The sequence below is a fragment of the Nomascus leucogenys genome, chromosome 12, assembly GCF_006542625.1.
Source record: "Nomascus leucogenys isolate Asia chromosome 12, Asia_NLE_v1, whole genome shotgun sequence".
Taxonomy (NCBI): Eukaryota; Metazoa; Chordata; class Mammalia; order Primates; family Hylobatidae; genus Nomascus; species Nomascus leucogenys.
Window position 1 is genome coordinate 81,516,360 of NC_044392.1, and position 18,871 is coordinate 81,535,230.

An 18,871-nucleotide genomic window follows, 5' to 3' on the forward strand; every position below is an offset into this window, starting at 1 on the left:
AAAATTATGTATATTTAGCCAGCCATTTGAAACCAGTTCTGTTGAACAATAAAAACACAGGAGTAGGTAATTTTTTATATCATCACATTAAAGCTACCAAGAAAAATAAAATGGAGTGTTAAGAAAATGAGTAGCCATTGAGTTAGGTTTTTTGTTTTTGTTTTTGTTTTCAGTTAAAAGGCTGTACTATATAGTGTTCCAAATAGATTCTTTTAAAAATTTTAGCAAACACTATAAGTACAGAAGAGAAAACGCACGGAAAGAGGAAGACAGGAAGTTTGCAGACAGATCTATAGGGAAAACACTGAGACACTTTAATTTGTATAGGATGATAAAAAGATTTATTAAATATTTGCATCTGTGACAAAAAATCAAAATATGGATACTAACATTGTTAGGACCAGTACCCTTGGAGTTATAAAAATAGTGAACAAAATTTTCATCCATCTTATCATATATGTTGGATATGCCACATACATGTCCATAAAGGTACCTACAAGTTTATGCTAAGTGAATCCTACAAAAAGATGCTTAGATTCCAGAGAATGTCTCGTAAGTGCCAAATAAAGAGGATAGGTGTGCAATCTGTAGTAATATGATAGAGAGTGTGAGAGAACTGGACAGGAGGATTCAGAGGACATTTCAGAGGACATTTCAAAGGACTTGACCCATTTATGCAGGAGGTTGCAATTTTTTGAATTGCAAAATGAGACCTTGGCGATGACCTTGAGCAGTAGGATAGAAATAACTAATGGAACACAAGGCATAAATGGGTTAAACTGGCTCTTAAAGAATGAATACAATTGGATGAGTACCTATTCAGGAGAATGGAACAGAAATACAGGCAACACAGCATAGTTATTAAAAATTATTCTAGCAGATTGCTGAGTTCAAATTTGGCCATGTCACTTATTTGCTGTATCACTTTGGTTTATTTTTTACTTATTTTTTTTTAATGTGGCCTAGATGAATTAATACTGTGTCACTTTGGAAAAATGACTTCTCTGTGCCTCAGTTTTTGTTGTTTACTAAAATGAGAATAATAGGACCTACCTTTTAGAGTTGTTATAAGGAATAAATTAATCCACATAAAGCATTTAAGACAATTTATGGCATCAACTATAATTGTTAGTTGCCATGATTATCATCATCATCTTCATAGAAGGACATTTTGGAATTATAAATGGACAGATTGTATTCATTGGCTAGTAAATGAACTGGCCTGCTTCGAATACACAATTCATACTGGGAAGTGTTAGAAGAATGTGTTGAAGTCAGTTGGAGTCCACACCATGGTGATCTTGAATTCCAGGCTAAGAAACAGTTAATTATTATTCTTTTATTGAACAGGAAACAAAAAAGTTATATACAATGTCTGAAATTGCCTAAGTCTTTTTTTGTGTGTGTGGGGGGGTGGTTACCGAGTCTCACTGTCACCCAGGCTGGAGTGCAGTGGCATGATCTCGGCTCACTGCAACCTCCACCTCCTGGGTTCAAGCAATTCTCCCGCCTCAGCTTCCTGAGTAGCTGGGATTTTTGTATTTTTAGTAGAGACAGGGTTACACCATGTTGGTCGAACTCCTGACCTCATGATATGCCCGCCTTGGCCTCCCAAAATGCTAGGATTACAGGCGTGAGCCACCACACCCTGCCAGTGGCCTAAGTTTTAACTAAAAGGCCCAGCATTTGAACTGCCCTTTGTGTTTCTGTCCATTCTACAGGGATTCTGAATGAAACCACTATTTTAGGAAGATTTATTTCAGTAATATCCATAAGGCCAAATTTAGGTGATGGTGAGAGAAATGGGTAAGGAAGGGACAAGTTCCAAAAATGAATGGAATTGAACTAGATGATCTTTTGGTTCTTTTCTAGCTCAGACATCACTGATGACTTTCTTACCTCTCTAGCTTAGAAAATCTTTACATCATATGATGTACTGTATAATTTTTTATTTCTAGAATTTATAATATATGTTTTTCTCATGTATGCTTTTCTATAGGTTTTAGATGGAGCAGGATTAGATATTGATTTCCATCTTGCCTCTCCAGAAGGTAAAACCTTAGTTTTTGAACAAAGAAAATCAGATGGAGTTCACACGTAAGTAATCTCTTTTAGTTGAGTTTCATTGCTGAATAATACCAGTGGGTTATCTGCAGGGCATGGAAAGTTAGCATATTTGATACTACATATCAATATTAGATAATTCCATATGATTTAAAACAGTTCATGATAGTGGGCCATCTGATAAACAAAAACATCTTCCATTAACCTTTCTATTTTTGTTTAAGCGTTTTCTTTTGATCCAGGCTAAATTTTTTCTGTGCTTTGGTTAGTAAATTAGTATTCCATTCCATCTATCTATCGTGGCATTTTAAACCTGCCTTCTGGCCAGCACAAGCTTTCTATTTTAACTTAAAGCTACTGTTCCAGGTATGTGTCTTAAAGTTTCTTGAGCTGCTGGCTATATACCATTTTTGTCCATAGTTTTCTTTCTTAAAACAACAGTACATCTTTGTGTGTGTATGTAAATTTTTTTTTTGACTCAGACCTCATTCATTTTAGGTAATTAGAAGGCCTGAAAGTAAAAGATCTGATCATAGGGAACCATATAAAAATAAAATACTTGTTATAACTCTTTGAGTTCAGAGTTCAGCAAAAGATCATATATTCTTCTTCTGACACCTCACTTCCCTCTTTTTTTCATATCTCACTGGTATGTTTCCCAGTTCCATTCTATTATCTTACTATAACATTTTCTTAAGTCAGTTTTGTTATATGTTTAAACTATGAGTCTGTAGGAAGAAGAGCAAATATGGAGTATCTAGTATTTGCTCTAAACAAGGGTTGGCATGTTATATGCTTCTAAATTAATCTTTCCATCCCACTATGAGATAGAGTCTTTGACTCAAGATTCCCATTTTGTAGACAAGGAGGCTCAGAGAAGTCAAATAAGTCTCCAGGGATACACATGCAGGGTAGAGACAAGATGGACCAAAACTCTTGCTTTCTACCATATGCTTAGAACATCCCTGGCATATAACACTATTGTAAGAACTAGCTATTATTAAAATTATTGGTCTTTGTTAACCAAAGTGCCTGATACATAATCGATACTCAGTAAACATTGAATACATGTATGAATGGATGAGAGGAAAAAAATGTCTCAACAATAATTTTTTAAGATACTCATTTAAAATGCATTTTAAATGGCATTTTACCTATGCAGAGCTCAGAAAAATATTTGCATAAGCTATTACTAAATAAGATAGAAATAGTAATTTTAAAAATCAGTTTATATTGATATACTTGGAATTAACTGTTTTCTCTTTGATAGGTGTATAAGAACTAAAAATGGGCCAGGCGTGGTGGTTCACGCCTATAATCCCAGCACTTTGGAGGCCGAGGTGGGTGGATCACGAAGTCAAGAGATTGAGACCATCCTGGCCAACATGGTGAAACCCTGTCTCTACTAAAAATACAAAACTTAGCCGGTCATGGTGGCGTGTGCCTGTAGTCCCAGCTACTTGGGAGGCTGAGGCAGAATTGCTTGAACCCCGGAGGCGGAGAATGCAGTGAGCCAATACCACGCCACTGTACTCCAGCCTGGCGACAGAGACTCCATCTCAAAAAAAAAAAAAACTAAAAATGTAGTTCATCTTTAAGTTTCAGAATTTTAAAAATGTTCAAAATTGATGTCAATCTTTATTTCTCCCCAATTATTTGCTCCCTTTTTGAGATAATAAAATTCACTGTTAGAAAAATAAGTATCTTACTGCTTCCTTGTGTAGAACTACCTCTCATTAAATAATTGGGAGAAAAGAGTTTATAATAGTTCACATTTATTGCATTCTTTTGATGTGCCAGGCCAGTGTTCTCAGCACTTTTCATGTACTAATTTTTTTATTCTTAACCACAATCCTATGAGGTAAATATTATTTTACCAATGGGGAAACTGAGGCATAGAACAATTAAGTTGCTGAAGGTTACACAGCTAGTGAACAGCAAAGCCAGGATATACATTCAGGCAGTCCAACTCCCTCTTAATCACTATACCAGATTTACAAATCTGGTTGTTTTTTTTTGTTTTTTTTTTGAGACGGAGTCTCGCTCTGTCGCCCAGCTGGAGTGCAGTGGCGCGATCTCGGCTCACTGCAAGCTCCGCCTCCTGGGTTCACGCCATTCTCCTGCCTCAGCCTCCTGAGTAGCTGGGACTACAGGCGCCCGCCACCACGCCCGGCTAATTTTTTGTATTTTTAGTAGAGACGGGGTTTCACCGTGTTAGCCAGGATGGTCTGGATCTCCTGACCTAATGATCTGCCTGCTTCGGCCTCCCAAAGTGCTGGGATTACAGGCGCGAGCCACCGGGCCCGGCCTACAAATCTGTTTTTTAAACATTAAACAAAGCTTTTATCTTTAGTTATATTAATTTTGTAAGAACAGCAAAAATCTGAGTATGTCACTGGTTTTTCTTAAGTAGGCTTTTTCTTTTTCTTTTAAATGTAATTTCTTTTTTTAAAGACAAAGTCTCACTGTGTTGCCCAGGCCAGAGTGCAATGGTGTGACCATAGCTTATTGCAGCCTAAAGTACTGGGCTCAACCAAGCCTCCCGAGTAGCTAGGACTACAGGTGTGGACTCGGCTAATTTTTTAATTTTTGTAGAGACAAGGTCTCACTTTTGCCCAGGCTAATCTCGAACCCCTGGCCTACAGTAATCCTTCTGCCTCAGACTCCCAAAGTGCTGTGATTATAGGTATGAGCCACTGCACCTGGCCCTGCTTTTAACTTTTGCTAATATGGGAAACTAATTTTAACTAGGGTACTGATAATTCAGATATTATTCATTTTTTTCTTCAGCACTTGGCATAATTAATGATGGGCTGAATTACCCTTATAGAATTAAATAATAAAATATAAACTAGTTTTATTTAATTCTCAAAAAAAGCATTTAGGATCAAACATCTATAAGGGAGCCAGTGGCAGTGAATAGGCAAAATCAGTGCGAGGCCTGGAAGATATTTAGGACAATCCATCACTGCTTTTGAAAACAAAACTCAGTTTAGATTAATCTCAATTGTAGGGTAGGTTGGCAGTCATATCTACATATGAATTGAACTCATGATAAAATGCTTTTAATAATGTATAAATATTAAAGTTTATTATGAGTTATGTATACAGGTTTTTAATCCTATCCTTTTCCAAAAATGAGGTCACTAACCATAATTTACTGAGTAAATGCCAAACATGTCTAAGTTGTACTTGAACATATATATTTTCAGGTTGCTTCTTTCTCAAGAAATTATAAATTATCTTTCAATACTAAGGAAATTTATGGGTAAGCTGTCCAATTATTATAAACTATGTTATTTGTTTTGTTGGTTTCTTTTTTTTTGAGACAGGATCTTGCTCTGTTGCCCAGGCTGGAGTGCAGTGGCATGATCATGCCTCACTGCATCTTCAACCTTCCGGGCTCAAGCAATCCTCCCCACTTAGCCTCCCAAGTAGCTGGGACACAGGTGCCAGCCACCATGCTCTGCTAATTTTTGTTATTTTTTTGTAGAGACAGGATTTTGCCATGTTACCCAGGCTGGTCTCAAACTCCTGAGCTAAAGTGATCTACCAGCCTTGACCTCCCAAAATGCTGGGATTACAGGCGTGAGGCACCACACTCAGCCTGTTACTTCTTATTTTTACCTTTAGTTGCTTTTCATCACAAATAGAAGTACAGGTAACTTAAAACATGTACTTTTTTTATACAGTGTAGAGACTGAAGTTGGTGATTACATGTTCTGCTTTGACAATACATTCAGCACTATTTCTGAGAAGGTGATTTTCTTTGAATTAATCCTGGATAATATGGGAGAACAGGCACAAGAACAAGAAGATTGGAAGAAATATATTACTGGCACAGATATGTTGGATATGAAACTGGAAGACATCCTGGTCAGTATGGTCTTCTAATAAAATAAAAAGTATTAACAGCCAGAGGCCTTACTATGGTAATAGTTACTGAACTAAGCATTTTATCTGCATTATCCAGGAAAATCTGTTTCTAATATTTTATTTTTGCCATAAATACTTTGACCTCAAGTATCAGCTTAATTTTACTTTATATTCATATAGCCCTTTTATAGTTTTCAAATAACTTATCTTCCAGGACCCTATTATAAAAATAGCTTTTTTCAGATGTGCAAATAAGACTGCATCTTAGTAAGTTTGTTTTATAAATGTGCAGTTAGAATTTTTTAAATTATAAATAGATTATGCTTCTGATTATACAGTAGGCACATGAAAAGTAAAATATTTTCTAATTTCACAACTATTTTGTGGTATTAAAACATTGGGTGTTTTACTGAATACTAAATTGGTCAGATACAAAGAAGGAAATATTATAAACACGTGCATTATGTAATAGGCAAATACCTAAAGTTATATCAATTGGGTTTTTAAAAATGAAATCATTTGCCAGGCATGGTAGCAGGTACCTGTAATCCCAGCTACTCAGAAGGTTAGGGGGAGGATCATTTGAGCCCAGTTCGAGGCTGCAGTGAACCATGGTCACATGTATAAATAGCTACTACACTCCAATATAGCAAGACCCCATCTCTAAAATCTTAATCATTTGGCCAGGCACAGTCTCAGGTTGCAGTGAGCCAAGATTGTGCCTGGGCAAACTCCATCCCCCCAACAACAACAACAAAAAAAAAAACCTTAGTCATTTCCTTTGGTTGGGTGAAGGCTAAGAAAGAGATAATGTACGTAAAACTGATGCTATGCCACTCAAAATATATTTCATGTTACCTATTTTCATGACTTACAAACAATATAAATATGTCAGGAGAACTATTACATAACCTTACTGAGAATCTCTATTGTAATATAAATAGTACCTGCCCTTTAATTGAATTGTGCAGCCATCTATCTTAAAATTGTGTTTGGATAAAAAACATAAAGCATATTTTGAAAAAAAATTTTTTTGAGACAGGGTCTCACTCACTCTGTTGCCCAGGCTGGAGTGCAGTGTCACCATTATGGCTCATTGCAATCTCAACCTCCTGGACTCAAGTGATCCCCCCACCTCAGCCTCCCAAGTAGCTGGGACCACACTTGGTGCTACCATACCCATCTTTTTGTAGAGGCAGAGTCTCTCTGTGTTGTCCAGCCCAGTCTTGAACTCCCGGGCTCAAGGGGTCCTCCTGCCCTAGTCTCCCAAAGTTCCAGATTTCAAGGCATGAGTCACTGCACTCAGCCTCATTTTTTAATTAAGTTAAAATTTCTGAGCATTCTTTAATAATAAAATTATTTTATCTCCAGGAATCCATCAACAGCATCAAGTCCAGACTAAGCAAAAGTGGGCACATACAAACTCTGCTTAGAGCATTTGAAGCTCGTGATCGAAACATACAAGAAAGCAACTTTGATAGAGTCAATTTCTGGTCTATGGTTAATTTAGTGGTCATGGTGTTGGTGTCAGCCATTCAAGTTTATATGCTGAAGAGTCTATTTGAAGATAAGAGGAAAAGTAGAACTTAAAACTCCAAACTAGAGTACTTAACATTGAAAAAAGAGGCATAAAAATGCAATAAACTGTTACAGTCAAGACCATTAGTGGTCTTCTCCAAAATATTTTGAGATATAAGTATGAAACAGGTATAATTTTAATGTGAAAATTAAGTCTTCACTTTCTGTGCAAGTAATCCTGCTGATCCAGTTGTACTTAAGTGTGTAACAGGAATATTTTGCAGAATATAGGTTTAACTGAATGAAGCCATATTAATAACTGCATTTTCCTAACTTTGAAAAATTTTGCAAATGTCTTAGGTGATTTAAATAAATGAGTATTGGGCCTAATTGCAACACCAGTCTGTTTTTAACAGGTTCCCTTACCCAGAACTTTTTTGTAAATGCGGCAGTTACAAATTAACTGTGGAAGTTTTCAGTTTTAAGTTATAAATCACCTGAGAATTACCTAATGATGGATTGAATAAATCTTTAGACTACAAAAGCCCAACTTTTCTCTATTTACATATGCATCTCTCCTATAATGTAAATAGAATAATAGCTTTGAAATACAATTAGGTTTTGGAGATTTTTATAACCAAATATATTTCAGTGTAACATATTAGCAGAAAGCATTAGTCTTTGTACTTTGCTTACGTTCCCAAAAGCTGACATTTTCACAATTCTTAAAAACACAAAGTTACACTTATTAAAATTAGGACATGTTTTCTCTTTGAAATGAAGAATATAGTTTAAAAGCTTCCTCCTCCATAGGGACACATTTTCTCTAACCCTTAACTAAAGTGTAGGATTTTAAAATTAAATGTCAGGTAAAATAAGTTTATTTTTAATATTATCTGTCAAGTTAATATCTGTCAACAGTTAATAATCATGTTATATTAATTTTAACATGATTGCTGACTTGGATAATTCATTATTACCAGCAGTGGTGAAGGAAATATTGCTAAAATGATCTGGGCCTACGATAAATAAATATCTCCTTTTCTGAGTTCTAAGAATTATCAGAAACAAGAAAGAATTTAGAAAAACTTGAGAAAACCTAATCCAAAATAAAATTCACTTAAGTAGAACTATAAATAAGTATCTAGAATCTGATTGGCTCATCATGACATCCTACTCATAACATAAGTCAAAGGAGATTAATTTCCAGTTAACTGGAAGAAACTTTGGCTGTAGGTTTTTATTTTCTACAAGAATTCTGGTTTGAATTATTTTTGTAAGCAGGTACATTTTATAAAATGTAAGCCCTACTGTAAGGTTTAGCACTGGGTGTACATATTTATTAAAAATTTTTATTATAACTTTTATAAAATGGCCTTTCTGAACACTTTATTTATTGATGTTGAAGTAAGGATTGGAAACATAGACTTCCAAGTTTTAAACACCTAAATGTGAATAACCCATATATACAACAAAGTCTCTGCCATCTAGCTTTTTGAAGTCTATGGGGGTCTTACTCAAGTACTAGTAATTTAACTTCATCATGAATGAACCATAATTTTTAAGTTATGCCCACTTATAACATCGTTTATGACTACATTGTGAGTTAGAAACAATCAAACTTAAAATTTGGGGTATAGAACCCCTCAACAGGTTAGTAATGCTGGAATTCTTGATAAGCAATAATGATAACCAGAGAGTGATTTCATTTACACTCAGAGTAGTATAAAAGGAGATACATTTCCCTCCTTAGGCCCCTGGGAGAAGAGCAGCTTAGATTTCCCTACTTGCAAGCTTTTTAAAAATGAGGTAAATGCCGTATATGATCAATTACCTTAATTGGCCAAGAAAATGCTTCAAGTGTCTAGGGGTATCCTCTGCAACACTTGCAGAACAAAGGTCAATAAGATCCTTGCCTATGAATAGCCCTCCCTTTTGCGCTGTTAAATTTATAATGAGAAGCAAATTTACAGTACCATAACTAATAAAGCAGGGTACAGATATAAACTACTGCATCTTTTCTATAAAACTGTGATTAAGAATTCTACCTCTCCTGTATGGCTGTTACTGTACTGTACTCTCTGACTCCTTACCTAACAATGAATTTGTTACATAATCTTCTACATATATGATTTGTGCCACTGATCTTAAACCTATGATTCAGTAACTTCTTACCATATAAAAACGATAATTGCTTTATTTGGAAAAGAATTTAGGAATACTAAGGACAATTATTTTTATAGACAAAGTAAAAAGACAGATATTTAAGAGGCATAACCAAAAAAGCAAAATTTGTAAACAGAATAAAAATCTTTAATATTTCTAAAGACATACTGTTTATCTGCTTCATATGCTTTTTTTAATTTCACTATTCCATTTCTAAAGTTATGCTAAATTGAGTAAGCTGTTTATCACTTAACAGCTCATTTTGTCTTTTTCAATATACAAATTTTTAAAATACTACAATATTTAACTAAGGCCCAACCAATTTCCATAATGTAGCAGTTACTGTGTTCACCTCACACTAAGGCCTAGAGTTTGCTCTGATATGCATTTGGATGATTAATGTTGTGCTGTTCTTTCATGTGAATGTCAAGACATGGAGGGTGTTTGTAATTTTATGGTAAAATTAATCCTTCTTAAACATAACGGTGTCTTAAAATTGACAAAAACTGAGCACTTACAATTGTATGTCTCCTCAAATGAAAATTCTTTATCTGAAATTTTAAAAGACATTGATTCAGCATGTAAGGATTTTTCATCTGAAGTACAATAATGCACAATCAGTGTTGCTCAAACTGCTTTATACTTGTAAACGGCCATCTTAAATAAGCAATGTATTGTGAGTACTGATCTGTACATAATAAAAATTAATCAAAGAAAATTACCTACCAGTCATTTGTAAATGCTGTCTACTCCCGAAAGCCTTCCTTCATCTCAATCTTAGTTAATAATGTGCTCTCTTCTCCTGTTTCGAAACCCCATAGCTCTCTACACCTCTTATTGTACATCACTCTACTTTGCATTGGAGTTCTGTTTCTATATGTACTTATTCACCTGTTGCCTAAACATGCACTGTTCCTAAAAGGTACAGTTTTTGCTCAAAATATATGAAAGGAAAGATAATCAGTTCTTAAAGTTTGGTATGCTAAATAAGCACCCAGGGAACTTACCTGCTCCTCTACCTCACCCCAGAAATTGATTATTTAGGTCGGGAATCTGGCTCAGGATTCTTAATTTTCAACCAACACAATATAGAATCCTGTCAGTTATCCTTGGATCATTTGCTAAGTGATCTTGCGAAATCAAAACTTCTTTGAGACTATTTCATTTTCAGAAATATTTTAAGTAACATCTTAAAACTTGTTAGCATATAGGAAAGTACAATGCTTGGTGTAGGTAGGTTATTATTTGGTCATTTCCCTCAAACCATCCAGACAAGCCACTTTTCTACCACAAGCTGGTAGAAATCCTTAGGCACCTTTCTGCTTCTGCACTGCTATCACTTTCTGGTGTCTAAGGCTTCTGGAAGGCTGTTGTCATAACCTGGAGCCATACACCTAATGTACGTCTGGGGAAAGGACACCAATTAAAGAATCTAGAGCTAGGATGATGTTACATAAGACAGGGCACATGGAGATGGACTCTGGATCCCTGCATCTGAAAGAAAAAGGCAAGAAAATGCAGGGCAGGGAAAATCTTGGAGGTCTTCACTGACCATGAATTAAAATCCTAATTGACAGTTTTACAAACAATAACCCTCGTTTTAGTACTTGTGTTGTTTTTGTTTCCGTTTTAACAAGCTTAGATTTATTATTGTGCCTTTTATGGAATATGAGGAAGAAATAGGAAAGCAGTAAAATGAACAATGAGAATCTGTTATCCAAACTGATATAAACTCCCTCAGAAAGAAAGATACTACTCCCCAATCCTGGAAGTGTTAAGTGGCAATAATGATCAAATGTTGTAAAGGGGATTGTGACTACGGCTAATATCAAATGGGAGGCTGGACTAAATCTAACCTTTCTACCCTTGATTTCAACTCTAAAAGGACACGTAATACCATTGCAGAAAGAAAAGATAGTTCCAAATGATAAATTTTAGAGTTGTTTTGCTAGGATACAAGAGAAACTGGGTAAGTGGACCACTCATGTGTTGCTGGTGAGATATGAAATAGTAGAGCCACTGTGGAAAATATTCTTGGCAGTTTCTTATAAAACATGCATTTAACATATAACCTGGCATTTGTGCTACTTGACAGTTACCCCTGAGAAGTTAAAACTTAACATTCACAAATGTTACATAGCACCTTCATAACAGCCAAAACCCGGAAACAACCTGGATGTCCTTCAAAAAGAGAGTGAATGGTTTAGTATGTCCACACCATGGAATACTAAATAGTAATATGAAGGAACAAACTACTGATACATGTAACAAATTGCATGGACCTCAAGGGAATTATGCTTGGGTGGTTTAGGGGGACAATCCTAAAGTTTTACACACTATGATTCTGTTTTCGTAACATTCTTAAATAATAAAGCAATAGAGATGGGAAACAAGATTCGTGGTTGCCAGGTCTTGGGACTGAAGGGAAGGAAAATGTGCTATAAAGGGAGCCTTGTGGTGAAAAAGTTCTGTAGTTTGATTGTGGTGATTACATAAATATGCATGTGAAATGTTAGAAGTATAGCTGAAACATATTAGTATGTTGGTATATACATATTTCTGAATGACTAATTAATTTTGCCATGTTGCCCAGGCTGGTCTTAAACTCCTAAGCTCAAGTGATGTGCCTGCCTCAACTTCCCAAGTGCTGGGATTACAGGTGTGGGCCACCATGTCCGGCCTGTTTTTTGCTATGCATAATTATGATCAAGTTTAATTTGTAATCAGGCACATTAAGAGATTAACAATAGCTAACAAAATGGAACAACAACATATGGTAATAAGTTATGCAAATGTGGTTTCTCTCTCTCAAAATATCTTGTACTCACCCTTGTGAGGCTGTGAGATGTCATACAATGCCTACATGAAGAGATGAAATAAGGTGACTGATGTAGGTATAAGTGATGTAGTTAGGCTACATTATCATCAAAATAACTTCGGGTAATCCTGGATCACTGAGCCAAGGTAATGTTGATGGTTAAGGAGCAGACAATGTTGATGGTTGGGGATCCTCAATAGGTGAAGGATTTCTATTTTGGGGTCTTTTTGCTGAAAAATTTTGGAAGAACATTGTAACCAGAAGTTGTTGACTCTTCAACTCATTGAAGTGTTGCGGCAGAGATTGTAATCCTTTGGTGATCATATTGGTAACTTTAATGCTGTGTTCCATCTGAGGATCATATTCTATATATAATTCTGTTCTTTAATGTCTGTGCAATTCAAAACACTTTGGCAAGTTTAATTAATGTCTATGTTGGCTATTCTGCTTCAGTTTTTTTAATCTTCCTCTCCCTCTGTAGATGACTCAACAAGTTCTTCCAATTCCTCATTTAACACTTCTTGATGGCCTTTGATATGCTCTTCTTCATCAAGCACGTCAGCAATCCTTCTTCACAAGTTCTGTGAGGATTGTCTTGTCTTGCTACATGATTTAAACTTGCCATGGGTCCCTAGGAAGCCTTTAAATCATATATATCATTCCACATTCTTCCAGCAGGTATTTACCTGTTTCTGGTTTTAATTCATCCACTGCAGCTTTGATGAATGTTATCGCATGAGCAATAGTGAATGATATCCAGCACTGCATTATATATGTATTAGGGTCTGCAGCAATTGCTGATCAAATGTGTTCAAGTATCAGGCAGTTGTATGTGGCCTTGACAAACCGAATGATGCCCTGGTCAGGGACTGAAGCAGTGAGGTTTTATCTGGAGGTAAAAATACCACCTCAACATTTTCATTTTCATAGCAGACAGATTCATGTATTGTCCATTATTAATACTTTAAATTCTAACCCTTTCTCTTTCAAGTATTTTTGCACTTCTGGGATGAAGCACTGGTGGAACCATTCCGTAAAAATGGCTGTCATCCGCACTGATTATGTTGCCAGGACACATAATTTTTTGTTTTGTTTTCGAGATCACGTAGGTTCTTCACTCTATACACTACACCTCGCTTTATCATATGCCCTGCAGCAATGCCATATAGTACCGGAGTTAATCTGTTCTTCTATGTTGTATGCCCTGATGCCACCGCATTTGCACTTTTATGAATTTAAGTTCTATTGAGCATCTTCTTCCAGAAAAGCCTGATGTCACTGCAATTGAAGACTTGCTTTGAATGGTATCCTTGCTCCTTAATCAACTTCAACTCTGCCGGAAATGAGGCAGCAGCTTCTTCATCAACAGACACAGCCTCTTCAGTAATTCTTAAATACTTCAGTCCAAACCCATTCCTCAATCTGTGTAACCATCCCTTATTTGCAGCAAATGGCTTGGTATCACTCATTTCAGGGGATCCCTTGCTGAATGTTTGTATAGGCTCAGTGCTTTCGCGGCAACACCCTGACGTCAGCTGGAACACATTTCTGTTCGTGTCTTCCACCCACAAATTTAACCCATTTATGCCGGAGGTTGCAAAATTTGTGAAAAATCAGAACTTGGCAATGACCTTGAGCAGCAGGATATAAATAACTCCCACAAGCTTAGCATTCCAATAATAAAACACTAGGCATAAATGGGTTAATGCCTTTTTCATCTTAAAACTAGCACAAATGTTTTTTCTTCACAATTTCATGAAGATCTGTTCTTACCTTAGATCTTACCAATCTCTGCATATAATTTTCTTCTCAAGTACTTTCACCTTTTCAGTTTATGACTTATCTTTGGCATATCCAATTGCCATCATCTCTACACTTATACCTTGGGGCCACTATAAAGTAAAATAAGGGTTACCTGAACACAAGCACTACAATACTGCAATAGTTGATAGGATAACCAAGATGATTAAGTGTTTAATGGTGGGTAGCATATACAGCATGGATAGGCTGAACAAGGGGATGACTCTTGTCCAGGGTGGGACGAGTGTGAGATTTCATTACGCTACTCAGAATGGCATGCAACTTAACACTTGAATCCACAGACAAGAGGTGACTACTGAAATGTCTTTGAAAATGCTAGGCCCTCAAATATTGAGTGACATGCTCATTCTTGACACGAGGCCTTATTCTGCTCCTTCATGTTGAAACTAGATTTTCTCTTACGTAGCCTCTATTCAAGCTAACCCATCCTTCAAGGTAAAACCTAACAAATATTGCAGTCCAGATCAATCTCATTTCTCCAGCAATACAGCACATATTTTGATACCTGTAGTCATCTACTGTTTTCAAATGTTACTTAGCAATTACGCTTATGTCCTAACTCTCCAAGACTGTACTATTATACTATAAACAATACTTTCACCACCACCCCCAAATTCCACCTCCTTGATTTTATGCTATGTCTTACACTATCCTATTTTTGCCAGTTAAGATCCTATCATCCTTCAAAGCCTAATTCAAACAGAATTCCCTTTCACTAAGTCTTTCCCTTGGTATCTTTCTTAGGCTTACTCTAGATTTCAATGGAACTTTGTACCGATACTCCATAGTAATTATCAATTTCAACTCAAATTTAGTTTATTTATGTCTGTGTCTTCCATAATTTAAGAACTCAGAGGCAGGCTCCTAATCTTTCCTCTATCTCTATCTCTTCACAGTAATTCATAGGCATTCAAAACACGATTGCTGAATTTGAATAAACACTTAATACAACCACACAGAATTTTACATCTCAACCACTTTCAGAAAAACTAAAGCATACAAAAAAAAAATCCTGTAATACTATAGTGAGTTGACTTGTGTCCCCCCAAAAAAGATATATCCAAGTCCTAACTCCCAGTATCTGTCATTATAACCTTATTTGGAAACAGGGTCTTTGCACATGTAATTAAATAATCTCCAGATAAGATCACCCTGCATTTAGAGTGGGCCCCAAATCCAATGACTGTTGCCCTATAAGAAAAGGAGGGGAAGATTGGAAATAGGGGAATGCCTCATAAAGATGGAGGCAGGAATTGGACTTATATGTCCAAGAATTACTAGCTGCAACCACAAACAGTAACAGGCATGGAAGGGATTCTCCCTCAGAGTATCCAGAAGGAACCAACCTTGACACAAACTCAGTTTTAGACTTCTAGCCTCTAGAACTCTGACGAACTGCTGCTATTTTATGCTGCCAAGTTTTTGGTAACTTGTAGCAGCTCTAGGAAATTAATATAAAGGCCTCAATAGCAGAGCCCCAGAAAAAATTTTTTAGAAATAATAGCAATAATGAAGTTAAGAAATAAACAGATTCGAGTTTTATTCAATGAAATACATACTTTGCCAGTACTTATGATGAATGGGATTTTGATTATAAAGCAGTGGCTCATTTTATATTAAGTTCAGCACAACCTCTTAAAATGTCTTGTGTTAAAAATATATTTTTAAAATGTTAAACCAAAGCTTTTACCACACTGACTATTCTCTCTTGCTGTGTGTACGTACACACACACACACACACACACACACAATTTTTTTTTGAGACAGAGTCTCATTCTGTCATCCAGGCTGGAGTGCAGTGGCATGGCCTCTGCACACTACAGCCTCAATCTCCCAGGCTCAAGTGATCCTCCCACTACATCCTCCCAAGTAGCTGGGACTACATGCGTGTGCCACCATCCCCAGCTGATTTTTGCATTTTTTGTAGAGATGGGTTTTCCATGTTGCCTGAGGCTGGTCTCAAACTCCTGGGCTCAAGTGATCCACCCACCTTGGCCTCCCAAACTGCTGGGACTACAGGCATGAGCCACCGAGTCCGGCCTAGACAATAATTTTTAAAATTCATGCAATTTCTAAAGAGAATGATCCTAATTAAGTTCTATGTTATGATGGTTATTTTCAAAACAATCTATGTCTTTATTTTTTTTGAGATGGAGTCTTGCTCCGTGGCCCAGGCTGGAGTGCACTGGCGCGATCGCGGCTCACTGCAAGCTCCGCCTCCCAGATTCATGCCATTCTCCTGCCTCAGCCTCCCGAGTAGCTGGGACTACAGGCACGTGCCACCATGCCCAGCTAATTTTTTTGTCTTTTTAGTAGAGACGGGATTTCACCGTCTTAGCCAGGATGTCTTGATCTCCTAACCTCGTGATCTGCCTGCCTCGGCCTCCCAAAGTGCTGGGATTACAGGCGTGAGCCACTGCACCCGGCCCAATCTATGTCTTAATGTTCTTAATGGTGAAGTTACACATTTTGGACATAATACTAGATACGGCCTTATATTTTGCTTATTCTCTACAAAGAATTTTAGGCCAGGCGTGGTGTCTCACGCCTGTAATCCCAGCACTTTGGGAGGCTGAGGCAGGCAGATCACGAGGTCAGGAGATTGAGACCATCCTAGCTAACACGGTGAAACCCCATCACTACTAAAACTACAAAAACAAATTACCAGGCGTGGTGGCATGCGCCTGTAGTCCCAGCTACTGGGGAGGCTAAGGCAGGAGAATCGCTCAGACCCGGAAGGCTGGGGTTGCAGTGAGCCAAGGTTGTGCCACTGTACTCCAGCCTGGGCAACAAAGCAAGACTCCATCTCAAAAAATACATAAATATATTAGCTGAGCATAGTGGTGCACACCTGTAATCCCAGTTACTCAGGAGGCTGAGGTACAAGAATTGCTCAAACCCAGGAGACAAAGGTTGTAGTCAGCCAAGCTCGTGCCACTGCACTTCAGCCTGAACAACAGAGCAAGACACTGTCTCAAAAAAAAAAAAAGAAAGAAAAAGAAAAAGGAAAATCCAATCCAAGCTACTTTTAACCAGAGGGCTTGAATTAGAAAATTAAATATACACATAACTACCTTTAAAAACATTGAAGGCTGAGAATACTGCTTTCAAGAAACTGCTAAGTAGGTCCAAGGTTAATATTTAATATTATTCAAAGAGTTGCCACATGTAAAAACTGAGATCGCACCACTGCACTCCGGCCTGGGTGACAGAGCGAGACCATCTCTAAATAAAGAAATAAAGAAATAAATAAGTACACTTAAGTCTTAAGTACTTTTTAAGTCCTTAGTTTTAAAATATTTTCAAATTTTTGAAAATTTCAAAAATATCGACAGTGACCCTACTAAAACCAATTAAATTCTACCTTCCATATAAAAGCAAACCAGTACAGGTAACTTAATTTTACATATTTAGTTATACTTATTTACCCAAGATCATGAAACAAATCAAATTCAATAAATACTACTTGAATTTGGTAAAACAATTATCTTAGAAATTAATTATAATTCTTTGAAGCTTGACATTTTTAGTTGTAGATACACAATTTCAGCACTTAAAGGGCTAAAAAGTTAAGCAAATTACTAATATCAATTATTGTATCCATTTAACCTATAAAGTAGTAGGAATTAATATTGAATTGCTACTCTAATAACATCTCCATTCTATTCCTTTGGGCCTCTTTTATGCCTATTAAATATATACATGAAACAAAACCATGTCATGGCAATTTGCTGTTCTCTAAAATGGTACTATTCTTATACGGCAAGTCCCTACTAGGCAACACTGTTTTTTCTTTCTCATAACAACACACAGCATACATGAGCCAACACTAGCAGTAGTCTTACACTATCTCTCAGTTAACAGAAAACCACCGTGCTGTTTGGCCAGGCAGTTTGTGTCTGGACATGTGTTAAGGAAATGTGAAGACCAATTAGAGAGCTACAAAATAATCAACTTACTCTAGCCTACATTATAGTCATACCTTAATTTTCCAGCAGCCACATTTCTAAATATCTCAACCACTTATATTTCATAAAGTAGAAAGCAAGAATAACAAACTGAAGAAAATATCTTTCCAGTGGTGAACAATATTTTTAAGCCATTTACGTTTTTTCAGAAGTAAATCACTCTCAAACCCTCATAGTCTAAAAAATCAGAACTGTGGTTTGTAAAAGGTTTGAACTTTATTCATGTGATTATTTGTCCCAGAAAGCCTTAATTCTTCCAGCCTATAACAAATTAATTAATAATGTTTAGAAGCTATGTGGGAGAGTAGAAAGCTGCTCAGTGCACTATGAATAAATAAACATAGATTATTAACATAGGAATTCCAACAGATGATATGTGAAAAGCAGAAAAATATAAAAGCACCACCTAGCCTAAGTCATTAAGTGTAAGGATAAGATTCCCCCACCTACATCCAGATTCCCGTGAGTAGCACAACATGTTATAGCAATGAACAATAATGAATCTTCATAATCTCTCAGCAGAAAGGTAGGAAAGGTGAATATGTTATAAAAATGGTGTTTTTAAAAGCATGAAATATTTAATACCTTCTAGAAAATGCTTCAATGAAAAGGTATTTTCAATGTTTCTGGTCTTCAGATG

At 36.4% G+C, this 18,871-nt stretch overlaps 1 protein-coding gene across 1 annotated transcript in view; it reads left to right on the forward strand.

The window, feature by feature from the left end:
- The window catches only part of TMED5 (transmembrane p24 trafficking protein 5), a 29,865-nt gene extending 17,851 nt beyond the window's left edge, over window positions 1-12,014 (forward strand). The window contains exons 2-4 of the mRNA XM_004090005.3: window positions 2,000-2,097; window positions 5,757-5,940; window positions 7,312-12,014. Of these exons, the coding sequence (XP_004090053.2) occupies window positions 2,000-2,097; window positions 5,757-5,940; window positions 7,312-7,530 (501 nt within the window). The 3' untranslated portion in view covers window positions 7,531-12,014. The remainder of the gene's footprint in view (window positions 1-1,999; window positions 2,098-5,756; window positions 5,941-7,311) is intronic.
- Window positions 12,015-18,871: the final 6,857 nt, after the last annotated feature.